At 56.0% G+C, this 17,697-nt stretch overlaps 6 protein-coding genes across 6 annotated transcripts; 3 read left to right on the forward strand and 3 right to left on the reverse strand.

Moving 5' to 3' along the window:
* Window positions 1-758: 758 nt before the first annotated feature.
* Window positions 759-1,794, reverse strand: C8A04DRAFT_32123 (uncharacterized protein; the record flags this gene model as incomplete). The annotated part of the gene is made up of 2 exons (XM_062781984.1): window positions 759-981; window positions 1,046-1,794. The coding sequence occupies 2 exons, from the start codon at window positions 1,792-1,794 to the stop codon at window positions 759-761; spliced, it is 972 nt and encodes a 323-aa protein (XP_062633742.1).
* Window positions 1,795-3,700: 1,906 nt separating this feature from the next.
* On the forward strand, window positions 3,701-5,076 carry C8A04DRAFT_39969 (glycosyltransferase; the record flags this gene model as incomplete). Its single annotated transcript, XM_062784779.1, has 2 exons — window positions 3,701-3,878; window positions 3,938-5,076. The coding sequence occupies 2 exons, from the start codon at window positions 3,701-3,703 to the stop codon at window positions 5,074-5,076; spliced, it is 1,317 nt and encodes a 438-aa protein (XP_062633743.1).
* A 492-nt stretch (window positions 5,077-5,568) lies between these two features.
* On the forward strand, window positions 5,569-6,541 carry C8A04DRAFT_32125 (uncharacterized protein; the record flags this gene model as incomplete). Its single annotated transcript, XM_062781985.1, has 2 exons — window positions 5,569-5,919; window positions 6,017-6,541. The coding sequence occupies 2 exons, from the start codon at window positions 5,569-5,571 to the stop codon at window positions 6,539-6,541; spliced, it is 876 nt and encodes a 291-aa protein (XP_062633744.1).
* A 193-nt stretch (window positions 6,542-6,734) lies between these two features.
* Window positions 6,735-7,588, reverse strand: C8A04DRAFT_15008 (glycosyltransferase; the record flags this gene model as incomplete). Its single annotated transcript, XM_062778323.1, has 2 exons — window positions 6,735-7,353; window positions 7,470-7,588. 2 exons carry the CDS (start codon window positions 7,586-7,588, stop codon window positions 6,735-6,737), a joined length of 738 nt encoding a protein of 245 aa, XP_062633745.1.
* A 286-nt stretch (window positions 7,589-7,874) lies between these two features.
* Window positions 7,875-11,922, reverse strand: C8A04DRAFT_39972 (uncharacterized protein; the record flags this gene model as incomplete). Its single annotated transcript, XM_062784780.1, has 5 exons — window positions 7,875-7,939; window positions 8,221-10,595; window positions 10,669-11,346; window positions 11,428-11,627; window positions 11,719-11,922. 5 exons carry the CDS (start codon window positions 11,920-11,922, stop codon window positions 7,875-7,877), a joined length of 3,522 nt encoding a protein of 1,173 aa, XP_062633746.1.
* Window positions 11,923-14,813: 2,891 nt separating this feature from the next.
* Window positions 14,814-15,920, forward strand: C8A04DRAFT_32128 (uncharacterized protein; the record flags this gene model as incomplete). The annotated part of the gene is made up of 2 exons (XM_062781986.1): window positions 14,814-14,835; window positions 15,031-15,920. 2 exons carry the CDS (start codon window positions 14,814-14,816, stop codon window positions 15,918-15,920), a joined length of 912 nt encoding a protein of 303 aa, XP_062633747.1.
* Between the last annotated feature and the right edge of the window lie 1,777 nt (window positions 15,921-17,697).

Consider the following 17,697-nt stretch of genomic DNA (forward strand, 5'->3'; position numbering starts at 1 on the left):
CCAGGAAGGAAACATCCGATACAGTGCGGGTACGGCCTTCGCAGCCGTCATGTGGTCAACCGGCCTGGCGAGAGGGACCAACCAACAAGACACCTACACTACACTACATAGTACCGGTTGTTGGGCTGGGCTGGGCTGGGCTGGCGGCTGGGCCTTCCTGGCCCACGTATGGACATACAGACATACTGTCATGCATGCAGGTTGACTGCAGGTAGGCATGTGGCATGTGGTGGTATGCGGCAGGCAGGCTTGCCAGGCAGGGCTGCAGAGATCTTATTCTCTTTGATCCGTGGTCGGAAGGATGCTCGCAGGGCGTGATTTGACTGGACGTTGTGTGTCGTATTGTTGGAGTTGCTGTGTGTGTTGTGCTGTGTGGCTGCGTTTGTGAAGCGAGACGACTTAACCGCCCAGCTGTCTGATGGGAGGGGGTTTTCCTCCGAGAACTGCTTGGTTGATATGTGTCGCAGAGTGAGTGAATTTGGGACACCGCTTTTAAGGGAGGAAAAGTGGCAGATGCCGAACCACGTCGAAGCGCGTTGTTTGGGTTTGAAAGCAGATGATCCCATCCCATCCGTCCGTCCTACGCCAATTCCGGTTCCAACACCAGATAATGCTAGTAAAAGTAGACTGACATGATCGTCATGACATCTCTAACCAAAAGAAAAGGGTTATATGTGGTATGTCGTGAAGCGGCCGTCAGTTTTGACCGCCTTCTTGGCCGTAAGAGTCCTTGAGAAATCCAGCAATCGCATGGGAGCTCATTCGCGAGCCGGCGGATTGAAAAACCGCCCAAGCTGCTCGCGGAGCTCCGGCCTGTCTACGCCCAAGACTTTGAGAAGCGCGCTCTCCGATGCGAACTTCTCACCCTCAAGGTCGGGCCAGTCCTCGCAGTAGAAATCTTCAACTGGTTTCGGGAACTGCAAGTAAAATACCTTACCCGACTCCAGGGGTTTGTCCACGGGAAATATTGTGCCAGAGGCGCTGTGAGCAGAAGGTCAGAATCGGTATGCCATAAAGGAAACATGCCCTCCTAGGCGAATCTTACCGGATCATGGAATCATGCCCCGTCATAGCCGCCATCGCCTCGTACGGCAGATCGGCCAGCCACTGCGCATCTTGGTGCCAGATATCAATAGCCACCGCCCACTCCAACCGACCGGCCTCCCCAACTCGCGAGTAGCCCATCTCGATCCTCCGAACAAACAGCCGCTCGTCGGAGAGCAGCGGGTGCTCCTCGGCACTGATCTTGTCTTGCCAGCATCGGTGGATGTTCTCGGCCCATGGTGGGTTGAGGGGTAGTTGTGTGTTTAGGTCGTCGACGCCGAAATGGACCTCCGCAATCCATGGCGCAGCTTCCACATCATCCGGTGTGACAAAGTCGATGGGGCAGTGCTGGCTAGAGATGGTGTACTGGAAACAATTCACCATGGGGACTGTTCGCTGAACGGTGCTCAAGCTCTCTGGCGCTTCCCATCTCCCGGTCTCTGGTCGTGATGAACTATCTGGTGCGATGTCCGGTTGTTGCTGCTGCTGTGGTGTGGGCGACGGGATCGTCCTTGGGGCTTGTTGCTGCTGCTCGGCGAGACGTGACTTGCGTTGTTGGCGCCTTTGAACCCGCGAGGTTGTCAAGAGCCTCCAGATCCTTCGTAGAAAACATGATCGCGCTGGTGTAGCCACCACTGGCGCCTCGTACACCGTCGCAGACGCCTTCTCGTGCCTAAAGTTGGGTACAGGGCCGACAGCTTCGGAGTACGGTGGCGGCGCGCCGCCATCGATTTGGAAGCTGTTCTTCATGATGCGTTGACTAACCATTTCCGGGTTATGGTAGAGTCAAGGGAGTGATGGTAGTCGGGAGGCGTTTCCAGGTGAACGGGGGATGTCGAGACGCAAGAGAAAGAAGAGTTGAGGTTTAGGCAGAGGGATGTGTCGATCAGGAGTTGGCAAACCTATATTGGGCACCAGAATCTGCTCTGCGGTAACAAGAGTGACGATGCATTCGAGCCCGACGAGTTTCGGGAATGTTATTCGTAAAGAGCCACACTTCTGACGAGGTTCAAACGGTGTGGGAGCGTCTCGGGACCGGACGTCGCAGCTTATCTATGGAATAAGTGGTCGGCACGGGCCCCTGTGTACGATGCCGGCATCAGGCCTGCCCCTCTCTCGACTAGACACAGAGGTTCACGTCAGGTCCTGACTCGATCACCTCAAACCAACACGTTTTCAGCTGTCAGCTCGCTGCAGCTTGAGTGCGTGTGCCTTGGCAGTTTTGTGTGCTTCGCCATATGTTGGCGTTTTCTTGGTGGTGGTATGTATGTAGCATTGCGGTCTGTTGACGTCCGCGTTGGTGCCTCTCCCGTGCGCATTTTCTGTTGCTGCGTGCCTCACTCGCCCACCTTCACCAACTATTACGACCCGCCCCCAACGCCGGCAAAATGGACTGGGTCGCTTGACCATGAGGAGAGAAGTTGTTGGTCCCGCTGGTTATGGAGGGTTGGTTGATTGATTGGCGTGCCGTTTCTCGAGAGTCCAAAGGTTGGCACTTTGCATGTGCCATTTTTCGGCTTCCCTCTGGAGCGGCCCCCTCTCGGTTGCGCCAATCCCCTTCATCGCTTCTCTCCTGTCGCCTTAAAACGGGTTACGTGAACAGCGGTTTCCCAGAATTTTCCCATGGCGGCTGGCAAGATAAGCCGAGTTCGCTATCACATTCCTGTTGGATGCGAACGGACATCTGGCGCCCGGTTGGTATTGGCGAGGAGAGCACGGAGGGATCGTGCATGAAGCCCGGTGTGGTGGATGTTGGCTGCAATACTGTCGTACTGTGTGTTGAAGGTGGTGTGGAGGGGTATTTGTGTCGCACAGTGGAGGAAATGGGCTGAACGAAGGGAGCTTGGGCCTCCAAAATGGGGAGCACCCACTAACCATATTGGGATAGCACCCCAGACTCCCCAGATCCGCTGCGGCGTCAATGTGCTCCGCATTTCACAAAGCCGTCCAGTTCTCCGCACTCCGCAGCGGCAAGCTCGTGTACTGAGTTGGAGGTTGAGGTGCTCTCTCTCACAGCTATTGGGTTAACAAAAGCCCGGATCAAGTATTTTAAAATCCTAGTAGCTCTCTCTGTCCAGACCAGAGATGCTGTAGGAAGACGAGTGCCGAGAAACGGGTAGTATTATCACAGTTCATTGCGGGAAGAAACCTGGTCCTGCCACCTCGAAACATCATATATAATAGTGCTTAACAAGAAAAGATTCTCCTACATCGACGATCCCTCCCGACCCGGTGTTTACAGGCTTTGTGTTGTGAACGGACGCACACCGAGGACCAACTTCATTCCACGAAGGCGCGCGATGCAAATCTCATGCGGTGATATTATCTGCAGCAATGTCCAAGATATGATTATGACAACCCAGGGGTATACATCAGTGGGCGCTTAGCCGGCTGATCAGATCCTGGCCCCAACACGACCAACAGAAAATGTGACGCCACTAGGTTTGACGTTTCGCGACTTCAATTCTCCTCAGCGTCTGGTCTCCTCAATAAGATCACAGTCGCCAGGCTGGCTGCATTCCCTCAATCTTGTCTGTTGTGGGCAGTTAGACTGAAGCGCGACCCTGTGGAGGATTCAAGAATCTGCCCCATCAAGCGCCTTCAATCTAAAATCCGTTTGTTATACGAGCAACTACCCCGTCGGGCATCTTGTAGTATGCGGCGATGGTTCATGTTATGGCCGGCAGCGGGCCTCGTGTTCGTTGTATTCACTCTCTATGTCCGCCGAGAACAACTCGCACCAAGTCTGCTTAGGCCCAATGCGAAACCAAAAGCCGCGCCATCGGCACCAGCAGCCGCTGTGCCCTCGGCCGCAATCCCAGCGACGAGTGACGGTGAGTGTGTCGCTTTCTACACTATCTGCCGTAGGAGAGTGTCTGACATTGCTACTCAGGAGTGTTATCGCAGGAGACCAGAGCGGCATACATCTATGCGATTATGAGTCCTGAGGCAACAGATCTGCCTCGGCTTCAATGTCCGAAGCTGGAGACGGCAAGGTATCAGGACCTGCAGTTGAGCAGCGACACTATGTCCCCCGAGATTCGCTATTTCTTCGCCATCGACCTACGCCAATGCCTCACGCTACTGCCTCGCCTCCTGGGCAGCGTCGTCGAAGCCATTCGCTTCCTGGGCCCGCAAAACTGCGCGCTGTCCATCATCGAAGGCAACTCAGACGACGGTACTACCGAAGTACTGGCTGCACTTCGCCCCGAACTTGAAGCCCTCGGCACGAACTACTATTTCAGCAGCAGCGACATCAATCCCAAGAAAGGCGACCGCATCGAAGCTCTCGCCCGACTGCGTAACCTCGCCCTGCAACCGATCTTTGACGACGCCGTTGACACCTTCTCCTCTTCCTCCAACAGGAAACGCAATCTCTTCTCCGTCTCCACCATAATTATCTTCCTCAACGATGTCGCTGCTTGCCCCGAGGACATCCTCGAACTCACCTATCAACATGCTCACCTCGGCGCCGACCTTGTTTGTGGCATGGACTGGACCTATGTTGGCCGTGACCCGACCTTCTACGACGTCTGGATTGCACGGGGCCTCGCAGGCGACTCATTCTTTGAGATCCCGCCCGACGGCAACTGGAACTCGGCATGGAACCTGTTCTGGAACGACGATGTGGCCGAGGATCGTTTCCGAGCCCACAAGCCGTTTCAGGTGTTCTCGTGCTGGAATGGTGCGGCAGTGTTTACAGCTGCACCGCTGTTGGAAAAGGGAGTAAGGTTCCGAAGACCGAGGGAGGGGGAGTGTCATCAAGGGGAGCCGCAGTTGTTTTGCAAGGATTTGTGGTGGCATGGGTATGGCAAGATCGCAGTGGTGCCAGTGGTGAACTTGGAGTACTCAAATGAAGCTGGGGTAAAGATCAAGGAGGCCAAGGGGTATACATCACAGTGGGTAGAGACAGCAGGCTGGCAAGACGATGGGGTTGAGTGGCAAAAAGAGCCGCCAGAGAAAGTCAAGTGCATGGGAGTATATAGTAAGCAGTTTTTCGAGGCATGGAATAAGACACAGCCTGGAACTTAGAGGTGGATATGAAATGTATCTTGGAACTAAACAAAGTATTCAATGCCTCTGGTAGGTAGGTATTTTACATTATAAGTATAATAGGGGGTTAGGGTTATAGGAACACTACCCCGTCGTGGAATTCCAGGTGTAAGGCAACCAAGGTCCTGGCTAATCAGGAAGCTGTTAATCACGGACAAAGTGGGGACCGAGCTATAATATATAGAGAGATGGTAATACATTACCTAGGTATAGAGTTCACTAAAGTCTACACAGTAAAGGACTGCTTGAACGCCGGGCGGGGCCGCCGCGGCTATGACCGGCCTCCAATTCCCGATCGGCAAGGGCCTCGGCACCCTGCTCCGAACCACCAACCAGCTTGACGGCCGCGTCAAACGTCGTTTACCCGGCTCCTCCCACGACGCTCACGATAATTACGGTTTACCGGCCAGAAAGTACAGAGAAAAGTAACCATAAAACCAACAAGTACCACTTTAAACACCACCACCCATCATGGCGGAACGTCTCAACCAGATCGCCCGCCAACTCAACTACCCCAAGGGCCTGCTCGCCGGCCAAGTCGCCGTCATCACCGGCTCGGGCCAAGGCATCGGGGCCGAGTGCGCGAGACTGTTCGCCAACGAGGGCGCAAAAGTGGTGGTATCCGACATTGACGCCGCCAAAGCAGAGGATGTAGCCTCCAAGATCAGAGCCAACGGCGGTGAAGCCCTCGCTGTGCCCGGCGACTTGCTCAAGGACGAGTCCATCAAGGAACTCGTCAAGAAAGCGGCCGAGTTTGGCGGTGGCAAGATCCATATCCTCGTCAACAACGCCGGATTTACTTGGGACGCTGTCATCCACAAGGTATGAGGCTATGAGCGGGCGACTCCACAGTTTCCGAGTGGTGTAATCAATCACATTTTCCTTCCGCAACGCTTACACATACATCCACTCTCTCTAGATGACCGACAAACAATGGGACACAATGCTCGCCATGCACGGCACAGTCCCGTTCAAACTCATCCGCGAAGCCGCCCCCTACTTCCGCGTCAAAGACAACGAACCCCGCAACATCATCAACATCTCGTCCACCTCCGGCCTGCACGGCAATGCAGGCCAGCTCAACTACGCCATGGCCAAAGCCGGCGTCGTCGGGCTAACCAAGACCATCGCCAAGGAATGGGGCCCGGCCTTTGGCGTGCGTGCGAACACAGTGGCCTTTGGGTACATCGAGACGCGATTGACGGCGGAGAAGGAGGCTGGAGCGTTTGTGGTGGTGGACGGGCAGAAGGTGGCGTTGGGGATTCCGGGGAAGCAGAAGACGGCTAGGGCGGCGGTGGGCGGGCCGGGCCCGCATGCGGATATTCCGTTGAGGAGGCCGGGGAGTGCGACGGAGGCCGCGAGTGCGGTGTTGGCTGTGGCGTCGCCGTTGAGTTCGTATATTACTGGGCAGACGATCAGTGTGACGGGCGGGCGGAATATCTGAGCGAGCCGACGCAGCGGGGCAGAGAGGTGTGATAAATTTTGTATATTTTTTCGATTAGCCCACACAACGCCATATCCTTGTCCTCCTTTCTCCAGCCGTCAAGCATTACTCCTACAACAGATCGTCCATATCCCCTTGATCACTGGTATCCCGTCCCATCCTCAATCATTACATATAATTTATCCCCCTGTCTCTAAATCGTCCACCAAAGCTGCAACACCCCCTTCGCATACTCCACGATCTCCTCCCCACCCAGCTTACTATCCCCATAGACCCGATCCACAAACGAAATCGGCACCTCCCCAATACTGTACCCCTTCGCCTTCGCGGTAACCGCCAGAGCCATCTGCATCGTAAACCCGCGCGCATCTGTGCTCTCAAACAACTTCTCCAGCACACTCCGCTTATACAGCCTAAAACTCCCCGTCAAATCACTCACCCCAGGGCGCAGCACCGTATCCGCAAAGATATTCGCCCCTTTACTCGTCAACTTCCGCTTCAGGTCCCACCCGTACACGCCGCCGTCGCCGGCGTACCGTGTGCCCGTGACGATGTCGTAGTCGTGCTGCTTCTGCAGGGCGATCATGCGCGGGATGAATTTCGGGTGGTGGCTGAAGTCGGCGTCCATGATGATGATGTGGTTGCCGCGCGCGAACTTGAGGCCGTGCACGTAGGCGGTGCCTAGACCGAGCTTGCCGGAGCGCGATTGGAGTTGCACGTGCGGGGCGTAGGCTTTTTCGAGTTGGCGCGCTACGTCTTGTGTGCCGTCGGGGGAGCCGTCGTCGACGATGACGAGTTCCCAGTCGAGGTTGCTATTTTGGGGGTAAAAGAATTCCATGTTAGCACTTGATGTTTCTCCCGGGTTCCCAAGTGGTGAATTTGCCGGTAATCCGGGAAACGAGACAATCGAACGCAATGGGGAACGTACTTCTCGGTAAAAGTGCGGTTCAGCAGCCAAGTGATGATGGGCAGGTTCTGGCGCTCGTTGAAGGTCGGCAGGATCACCGAGTAGCTGTCCTTTCCGGACGATGGCTTTGCGGGCGCCATTATGGGTAATCTCTAGTACTCAATCGGCGAATCTGAATATTTCGGGGGATGGTCGGTCAATTGGCGATGGCAAGGTCGAGTAACATGAAAGCGTCGAAGTTGCGAGTGCATTTGGAGATGTCAATCTGGCCCCGACGCGGCTCGACGTTGCGCAGCGCGCTGCATGGGTCCCCTGATGAGCGCATCTGGGCCTGGGGTGCGGTCTTGGCAGGGGTTAGGGGTCTCTGCTGCAGGACATCTGCCAAGACTCGCCCGGCTTCACGTCTGTTTTTACTTTCAAACGATTTCAAACGGAAGCAACTTTCGTCGAATTGATATTACTACGGTACACCAGTCTCCCATTTGGTATTTCTGTATAATCACATATTTTTCTTATTCTCTAAATTCAGTTCACTCAAAATCAACCCACCGCCTCTTTGCAACACAATGGGTATCCAAACCGACCACTTCATAGCCACCGTCCCACTACATGAGAAATATTCAAAAAAAAATGAAAAGTAAATCAAGAAGAAAACATATTCGGAACTTCTATCATGTGAACCCCACTCGCCATAGCTCACCCTCACCCACCAACTCTCACGCCCGCCTTCACACAGCCGACGGCCCATCAGCATTCTTCTGCTCCTCCGTACCCTGCTGAAAAGCCCCCTGCTGCGTAGTCTGCTGCGTGGTCGCCGGCGTCAACGGCCCCGCCGAGTGCGCTCTCGACCTTGACTCGGACCGCCCAATACTCATGGACCTCCCCGCGCTCAACCACTGCTTCAGATGGCCCAAACCAGCACTCTTATAAAACTTCCGCGCACCCTCCTCTCCTTGCGACCAGCTACCCTGCACAACCTTGTGGTCGTCCAGCAGATGGAACCGGCGCTTGACATACTTCCACGCCTCGATGCCCAGCACATAGACCACCGTCATGCCCACCACGACACCCCACTCCCAGCTGATGGCCGTGTGCTTGAAGACATCGTGGTTGAGGTAGGGGATGTAGACCGTCGGGAACACCGACACAAGGCCGATGGCCACGGCCCAGAAGAGAAACCGGTTGTTGTACAGGTCCTTGAACAGCGGGAACCGCGACGGGTCCTCCGGGTTGAGGCGGAACATGGACCGGCGGATATCCTTAAACTCCCACGCGCTGAGGAGGATAAGCCAGGTGAGTTCGGCGAACACGGCGGCGCGCGCGCGGAACACGGGGATGCATGAGTCCGAGTACACGCGGTTGCAGTCGTGGCCCAGGGCGCCGCCGTACCGCCCGTACACGACGATGACGAAGGTCATGAGCGTGCATGTGCCCATCAGCAGGCCGTATACCATCATGTCGACCAGGATTTGGTTGGTGAACACACCGCGGCGTTTGTCGTGCGGCGGCTTGCGCATCACCTGCGCGCTTGCCTTCTCCCGGCCGAGGCCGAAGGCTGGGAATGAGGAGGTGACCATGTTGATCCAGAGGATTTCCAGTGGGGAGATGGGGAACACGGAGAAGCCGGTCTGGTCCTGGAACCCGAGGCCGGCGATCAGCAGGATGACCTCGCCGACGTTGCTGCTGAGCAGGTGCAGCACGAACTTCTGGATGTTCTCAAACATGCGCCGGCCTTCCTTGATGGCTGCGACGATGCTGTTGAACTTGTCGTCCGTCAGGACAATCTTAGCCGCCGACTTGGCCACATCACTGCCCGTGCCCATGGCGATGCCCACGTCCGCCCGACTCAGCGACGGTGCGTCGTTCACCCCGTCGCCAGTCATGGCCATGAACGCGTTCCGCCGCCGCAGAGCCTCGACCATGCGGGATTTCGTCTCGGGCGCGCACCGCGCAATCACCAGCGGCAGCTCCTCGAGGGCATCGATCTCGGACTCGGCCATGCGGTCGAAATCCGTCGCCTTCATCACCACCGTGTCGGCCACGCTGGCGGGTAGCACGCCGAGGTTGGGCGGCAGGATGCCCACCTCCATGGCGATCGCCTTGGCCGTCTCCGCGTGGTCACCCGTCAGCATATGCACCTTGATGCCGGCCTTGGAGCACTCGAAGATGGACGGCGAGGTCTCACGCCGGGGCGGATCGTAGATGCCCGCGAGTCCCAGGAGGACGAGGTCCTGCTCGACGGACGCCCGCGCTGCGTCTTCAGGGGGGTTGTCGTTGTTATCATTCTTCTCGTCTGGGGAAGCCGACGAGTTGGTGTCACCTAGCTGCTGTTGGCCAGAGGGGGTATACTTCTCCTTGAGCGGACGATACGCCACAGCAAGGACACGCTGACCGAGAGAAGCAAAGTTCGTCATCTGCGCCAGGATCTTCTCCTTCATCTCAGCCGTCATCGGCTGCTGATTCTCGCCCGTGCCAACATGCGCACACAGATCCAGCACCCGCTCAACCGCCCCCTTGGTAAAGATGACACCGCTCCCAGCATCAAGCCCAGCATCATTCCCCTCCGGCACATCATACACCACCGACATGCGCTTGATAGTGCTGTCAAAGGGAAACTCAGCGACTTGCTTCCACCCGAGCGCTTCCACGGCACGCTTGTTGCGATCGTACCGGTGCGCAAACACCTGCAACGCAATCTCCGTCGGCTCACCCGTTGTCTTCCAGGCCCCCTCGCCGTCGTCGTACCGCACCGTCGCCAGGTTGCACAGGGCCGCCGAGAGCAGGAACAGGCGCAGCTCGGGCGTCAGGGGCGCGGCGATTTCCGCCGAGGGCCGCTTGGGGTGCAGTTTCTCGTCGGGCACGCCGTCGAAGCGGATGGCTTGGGTTGTGCGCTCTTCGTCGAAGTCGCGCTTCTTGGAGGAAGAGGCTTCTTCGTCGCTGTTGTTGTTGTTGTTGTCGCTTTGCTGGGGCTCATCGCTGACTTTGCCCTTGTAAGGGTCGCTGGGGTCGGTTGAGCCCGAAACGGTGAGGATGCTAGACGGGGGAAGCCAGACTTTCTTGACGATCATGGCACCCTGAGTAAGTGTGCCGGTCTTGTCTGAGCAGATGTTGGTCACGCCACCGAGAGCTTCCAGGGCAGAGAGATCACTGCGGATGTTAGCACAATGATCTTAGGAAAGCCAGAAGAAAAGAGGGACAACCGGGGGCCATGGGAACCTACCGAACGACAACATTCGCCTTCCGCATAACAGTCGTAGCCACGACCATAGAAATCGTCAACACAGCCACCAACGACTCCGGGATAATCGCAATACCCGTCGAGATGGCATAAATCACCACCTCCTTTGGCAACGGCTGCACAAACTTGTTGACACCAAACACAACCACCGCCAACAGCAGCGCACAAAAAAACAACAAGTACGCCAACTTAGCTAGCTTGATCTGCAACGGCGTGCCCTCCGTCAACCCCAAGAACTTGCCAAAGAAATCATACGTCCGCCGCACAGCGCCCTTAATCGGCTGCGTCTTGCCATACTTCTTCCAATTCATCGACCGGCCCGCCTTACGCCGCTTCTTGCTCGTCGACGCGGCAATCTTGCCGACTTCAGTCTGCATCCCCGTGGCGACCACGATACCACGCCCGCGGCCCTTTCGCACGATCGTCGTGGCATACGCCATGTTGATGCGGTCGGCGATGCCGATCTCGTCCTCCGACGTGACACGCGTGTCGGTGCCGGGGATCGTGATGTCGTTGTTGGTCTGCTTCTCCACGGGGATGGCCTCGCCTGTGAGCGAGGACTCGTCGCAGTTTAGGTTCATGGCTTCGAAGAGCCGGATGTCGGCGGGGACGGTGTCGCCCATCTTGAGGTTGACGACGTCGCCGGGGATGACTTCGGCGCTAGGAAGGTGTTAGTCAACCTACACACACAAGAACAGACATATGTTTTCCTGTTTTAGAAAAGGGGGGGCTGTTACTCACTTGGGAATGACAATGGTCTTGCCATCGCGCAACACACTCGCACTAGGCGAGGACAGCGCACGTAAGGCGTCCATCTTCTTCTCGGCGCCATACTCCTGGTAGAACCCAATCGACACATTGAGCACGATCACAGCAGCCAGGACACCGCCCTCGATATAGTCAGCCACGCCAAAGCTCAAGGCCATGGCAAAGAAGAGGACCTAAATCCGGTCGGTCAGCATGAGTACACAACACAACTGAGAAAGAAAAGGAGATTCTTAAGTGAGACAAGATATAAGGGATGAAACACACCAGAATCATAGCATTGCACAGCTGCCGTATAAAAATGGTATACCACGCAATACTCCCGCCCACGTCGAGCTCATTACGCGGGTACTGCTGCTGCAGCTCGGCGGCCCGCGCCGACGTCAACCCTTTGTCGACATCGGTGCCGGCGGCCTGGGCGACCTCGTCGACCGAGAGGAGAAAAGGGTGACGGGGGAATTCGGCGGCCATTACAGGTCCCAGGTGAGTAGTAAGGTAGGTAGGTATGTATGATGCTTATGTAAGGCTCAGTGTCGGTTTAAGGGGGTTGTGGTTGAAAAGCAACTTGCTTCATTGGTGTGTGGTTTGTAGTAGAAGTAAGCTGTGTGAGGGAAGGCCTTGAATCGTATAAGGCGAGACTGTCTACAAGCTCACTTGAAGATTGTCTTGAGTAGTGCTGTTTGGTGTTAGTCAATCCAAACTGCTAACACTTGGTTAAAATGGAGTTCCGATGATGACGACAACTGCACGGGACTGACCACATGAGACGAAGCGCGGGGTCCGAGCCTTTAAATACACAACGCTCAAACTTTGGGTCTCCCCATTCCCCTCCTCCCCGAGGAGGGGGAGGCAAAACCTGCAACCGAGGGAACAGTATGCCGGCATCTTGCTGCTTCCATGCATGAGTCGACCCAACATGGTCCATACAATACATGCTACGCCCCAGCATACCACACACATTCTCTCACCGATAACCCGACAACACCCACGTAAAGGCTTAAACGAGGGTGGTGAACCATGTCTGCTCGTGTGAAGCCAAGATAACACCAAGAAATACTATCCCGGCCATATCCCACTTATTAGTTCCCATCCGATGCCGAGATGCCTCTGTGTGGTCGACGGATGTGGTTGACGCCCCACTGCGGGGGGCAACCCATGAGGCTGCAACGAACACTCAGCCTCTTGGCTGCAAGATGATCTGATAAAGAGTTCATAAAAGGTGGCGAAGAGAGGCGGTTGAGCCGCCATTCTCGGAGGTTCGGGGTTGGTCAGGGGCGAGTTAGCGAGGCACGTTTGGAGGTTACACCCAGATTGACTATTCATTATCTCTACGACCCGAGAAGAGTAACCGCCCGGGCATTGTGATAGGACAGGCCCGGCTTCTTGGTGGTGAGGAGGAGTGGCGCGGCGCGTGTCATGGGTCCTTGGCGCCGAGATCTCGGCGCGCCGTTGGTGCCGGATGCGCCGTCTTCTTCCCTGCCTTCATAGGCTTGGCGGCTTGCGGCCGGCCGTCCCCGCCGGCCGTCCGCGGTCCGTGTTCGTCGCCGTCTGCGCTTCCCTCGATCGTCGAGCCCGACGGCTGGGATACTAAATCGTCGTTCCGCTTCACCTCAACGTTGTTCGGCCGTCTCAGCCTCGTCTCTAACCTCTTTTTAGCCCCTTCCCGTCAGAAAGATCCAAATGTAAGTCATGCCGTCTCCGAGCCCGGCCCGAACACGCCTTGGCATACCGAGCTGGAGGATTCCTTTCGCCCCCGCGTCGCCGCTCTCTGCCGTGGCGCCGGGGCACGTGCCCGGACACTGGATTGGCAACACTCTTGGCTGCAGTCTCGGCGCGTGCGGTCAGTGGCTGGGGAGGTTGACTCCGAAGTCAAGAAGTGTCTCGACTCTCAACCGGAATCCATAAGTCTCGAATTTTGCTGGGCTGTTCCTTGGCAGAGTCTGGATGATGTTAATAGTCTCCGTCCCGTTGCACCCATGTGAGGGTTTGCTGTATGTTTCAAAGTGTCTGTTGTCTTGCCATGTGTAGTCTTAGTGCGGAGATAGTCTAAGTCTATATTTTGTATCGTTAGACAGTTCGACGGTTGAACAATTGAGACAGTTTTTTTTCCCGAAATTTGGTCTAGCGTGAGTAGTTGATATTTTTGGTTCACGCTTCCTGCGCATATGCAAGTTTGACAAGGGAGCGGTCCGGTCGCGGCTCGGGCAGGTTGTCGTGCGGAACCGGGCTTGTTGCAGGACGATGAGTTTGAAGTATAAAACGTAATAGTATCGGACACCACGCTGGCATCGTTGTCTCTGCTGCGGAATTGTCCGCAAGCGTAAACTGTGGCGTTCGCCGGGGGTCACTGACGTCCATTGGACAGCCTCTGCGCTCGTCGAAGCGCGGTTGATTGGAGATCCAGGGCCGGCTCAATCTAGACTTCCTAGATAATTGACATACATACATGTACGTACGGTAATTACTTCTCAAGTTGAATTGACAGCTGCCGTTGGCCAGAACAGATCAGGCACTTGGTCATTGGTTAGGTGGGCATCTCTGAGTGTCAAGGACGAAAACTAAAAACCAGCACTCCCTCTTCACCAACCGGGCTCGAGCCGGGTTAGATTCAGCCAAAGAGTGCGGTTTCTGATAGTGTCTCTGAGCTTAGAAGGCAAAAATGAGGCCATTGCTCGGGAAAATGAAGAAAATGTCAGCTCGTTGAGTGATGGCGTCATGGTGGATCGCTGGTGGCTCCCCCAGAAAACCAAAGCCGGAAGATTGGTGTTGCATCGCATGGAATCGAGAGGTGAGCCGAGATCCTGCAGCCGCCATCCACAGTGGTCGCTTGTTCAACACCGTGCCTCCCCCATACGGCCCAGATCGAGCCTGCCTTTCCAGCCACCCGCTTGCGAATGTCAGCTTGTGTTTCCCGGCTGAGGTAGGTGGCCACTGCCAGCCACTTGCCAGCCAGATGCAATTCCCGTCTCGCACCTGCCCGCGAAGCCCCCATATCTATTGTTCCGGCGGGGTCGTTCGACCGACAGTGCGCGCCGTTCCCCGTGTGGTGTTTTGAATGTGTACAATGTGGTGCTTCTTTGTACCGTGTGCGATGGGGCGCTTACACCGTTTTCCTAACATCCCGAGCTCAGCTCTTCCTCCCATATTTCCGCCTTCTCCTTCCACTCTCTCTTCCTTTCAATTGTTCTCTAACTAACGATTTCTTCATCAACAAAAACGTACAAGACATCTTTTCCGCATCACATCGACGTCGATTTTTTCGCCCGTGATTTCAGCTCGCTACCCTATAAGATCGAGAAATTGGGAACCTGCCCCTCCCATTTGCCAGGTCCGCGCCAATCAGCGGTTACGTCATATTCGCGATGTCTGCCGACCTCGACAAAGGTGAGATTCCACCTTAGTGATAATTATCAACAAGTCGGGATTGTCTCTCTTGGCCACAAGTTTGGCTGTAAAATTTAAGAAGGGACTTTTGCTATTTTTCTTGAGCTAGGAATTTGATGTTGCGCACTCTGGTCCCCGGATTACCCTTCAATGACCCGCATTGATGCTGACCCCAGATCTCTTCCCAACCAACAGCCACGCAGCAAGGCCAGTCCGCCGAAGCGCCTGTTACCGCCGCAACCAGTGTCGCCGAGATCCCCGCGTCGGAGCCACCCACGGAGAAGACAGCCGTTAATGGTGGCGTTGAGGGTGCCGTCCCGGAGCCTAGCGCCCCGGCGTCAGAGCCCAAGCCAGCGCTTCCCGACAAGCCGGCGGAAGTCGTCCAGCCCTTGTCGGTTCCCCCGAGCGGCCCAGCGCCCGTCGAGGCCACTCAGACCAATGACGCGGACAAACCGGCCATAGCAGAGCCCATCGCTACCTCCACCGCTGTTGAGCCCTCCGAGTCGATAGCGGAAAAGCCAGCAGAGAGTCTTGCAGTTCCCGCAGGCGCGAGTAGCACCAATAGCGAAGCCAAACCTGCGCGCGAAGACACTGAGATGAAGGACGGGCCGGCACCAGACGAGACAGCCGCAAAACCTAGCAACGACGCCAATGGTCACGATACCAACAAGCGCAAGGCGGAGACCGCCCTCGGTCCAGAGGCTGACACCGAGGCCGATGCAGCGGGTGGCAAAAAGGCCAAGACCGCCGAAGCCGAAGCGGGGGCGGCGGTGGGGTCGGAGGCCGTCCCTGCCAAGACGGACGCCGAGCCCAGCAAGTCCTCCGAGCCGACGGAGCCTAGCGCAATTTCCTCGGCCACAGAGGCCAACGGGGGCGGACCTGCGGCCCCACTTGCTGCCGGCGCCGATGCCCCTGCCGTCCCCTCTGTTGCTGGCTCCGATGCAGACCCAGCCGGAAAGCCTCCTGCTCCCAAAAGGCCGGGCCGCCCGAAAAAGCAGGCCAACGGCAATGGGAACAGCAAGCCTGCTCCCACCGTGCCAGCTGGGAAGACAGCGCGGAAGACGAGGAGTCAGGGCCCTGCTTAAGTATTGAATAGGGTCTATCCGTACAAGTTGAAGCTCTATCAGCTCTCATTCTCGAGCTCTTATCATGAGCTCCGAGGGTTTGGAATGGATGGGGTTCCCGACGCTGTGAGTGAGGGTGATTTGAGGTCAGAGAGCCGTGCTTTGGTGGAGAGGCGTGACGCGTCTTCTGGAGCCCCCCGTTTCACCATTTTACCCCTTTTTCTTCGCGTTCGGTTGGCTCGGGTTCAAGTCCGAAGAAAAAAACATCCCAGCGGTGGGTTCCTTTGCCCTACTATTTGCATTTTTGCCAGACTTCTTGAGTATTTAGCTACATCGGGTCAGGTTGGGTTTCCAGTTCCCGAGAGCTCTCTTCCGACTTTCTCAGCGGTGGAACCTGGGCTGTATGGACTGTATCATCCCCCACCTATTATCAAGCGGGAAAAAAATGGTTCAAATGAAAAACGGACTACACTATTAACATGAAACTCGACGTTTCTCCACAGTTGATGTGAGAGTTGAAACGGCGTGGGGAAGCGAGTGAATCACGATTCTTGTTTGGTTGCCAAACAACCTTCTTACCCCAACCGTTCGTTCATGGGGGTTCCATCATGTGTTCTCTGAGTGAACCACGAGGTCGAGCCGCATGACGACAGACTTGACCCGGTCAGCCGAGCCTGTTTTAACTAGTGTAGTTTCTCAAATATTTTCTTTCACCCCATGTGTTGTCTCCTTATTCATACATACAGTTTTGCTTTTCTCGAAGATTTTTCTTCAAGGCAAATGTTAATTGATGAGCCAACCCCCGGACGGGCAGGGCAGGGCCTTGCTGCACTGATTTGCAAGGCTAGTTAATCGGTGGTGTGCCACGCTGTTCATTCAGATCAATCCTCCGATGTGGCAAAGTTCTAGATCCCGATGGCGCGGATTCTGCTGTGGCTCGACTGGCCTAGCGGCCGGGGGTGAATTTGGGCGAGATGGGCCGTCTAATCCCGGGCTTAAGGTCCCTGTTCAATGTTATGCAGCTCAATCCATGTTCGTGTTCATTGGAGGTCTCATAATCCTCCGCAAAACACTTCCTTACACATCCTTACACACAAAGGACACTGAGTTCCTCAAGAGGGAGGAGGATAAAAAAAAAAATCAGGGCCCAACGGAAAAATAGGTGCGATCGTCGACTGTAAGCTCGTGATGGCTATCGGCGGCCGCCCCCAGTGTTGCATTCGACGTCGACACGCGGAGAAGCAGTCAAGACATTTTTTCATGCATGGCAGCATCAGCAGCTCGGCATCAGGGGAACGAAGCTCGTATTGTGAACTGGCCGCCCCACAAGGCAAGGCGCTGGAGGGTGCGGCCCACTTCACAAAACGGTCGCCAGGGCAGAGAAGGAGCCACTCTCGAGCCACTCACGGGCTGGAGTTTGGTGGAAAAAGAGAAGGAGCCACGGGTGCGAGGAGAGCTTCAAGAGCGGCCCGGTGGTAGTGCCTACCTAAAAAAGTCGACTTACCACACAACCACAGCATCATTGGGTGGGGAGCGCGGGCCCCACGGACGTTGAATTCAGGGGCGTGCTGGCCCTGTGTGGATTGTCCTGGCGGACGGACCGGCCAAGACCGGCTGACTGGTCACTGCGGGATGCCTCCGAGCGGGATGGATGAACACCAAGGATGGAAACTGGGAATCAGTGGGCTGTGGTTGGGAACGTTACCACTGATGTTGTTGTTGAGAGGACTATCACCGGATGTTAGTGGTCAGGTTATATGATATTCGCATGCAGGTCGGGAAAGTCTTGCTATTTTTG

The sequence above is a fragment of the Dichotomopilus funicola genome, assembly GCF_033296635.1.
Source record: "Dichotomopilus funicola strain CBS 141.50 unplaced genomic scaffold C8A04scaffold_80, whole genome shotgun sequence".
In the NCBI taxonomy this organism is placed as follows: domain Eukaryota; kingdom Fungi; phylum Ascomycota; class Sordariomycetes; order Sordariales; family Chaetomiaceae; genus Dichotomopilus; species Dichotomopilus funicola.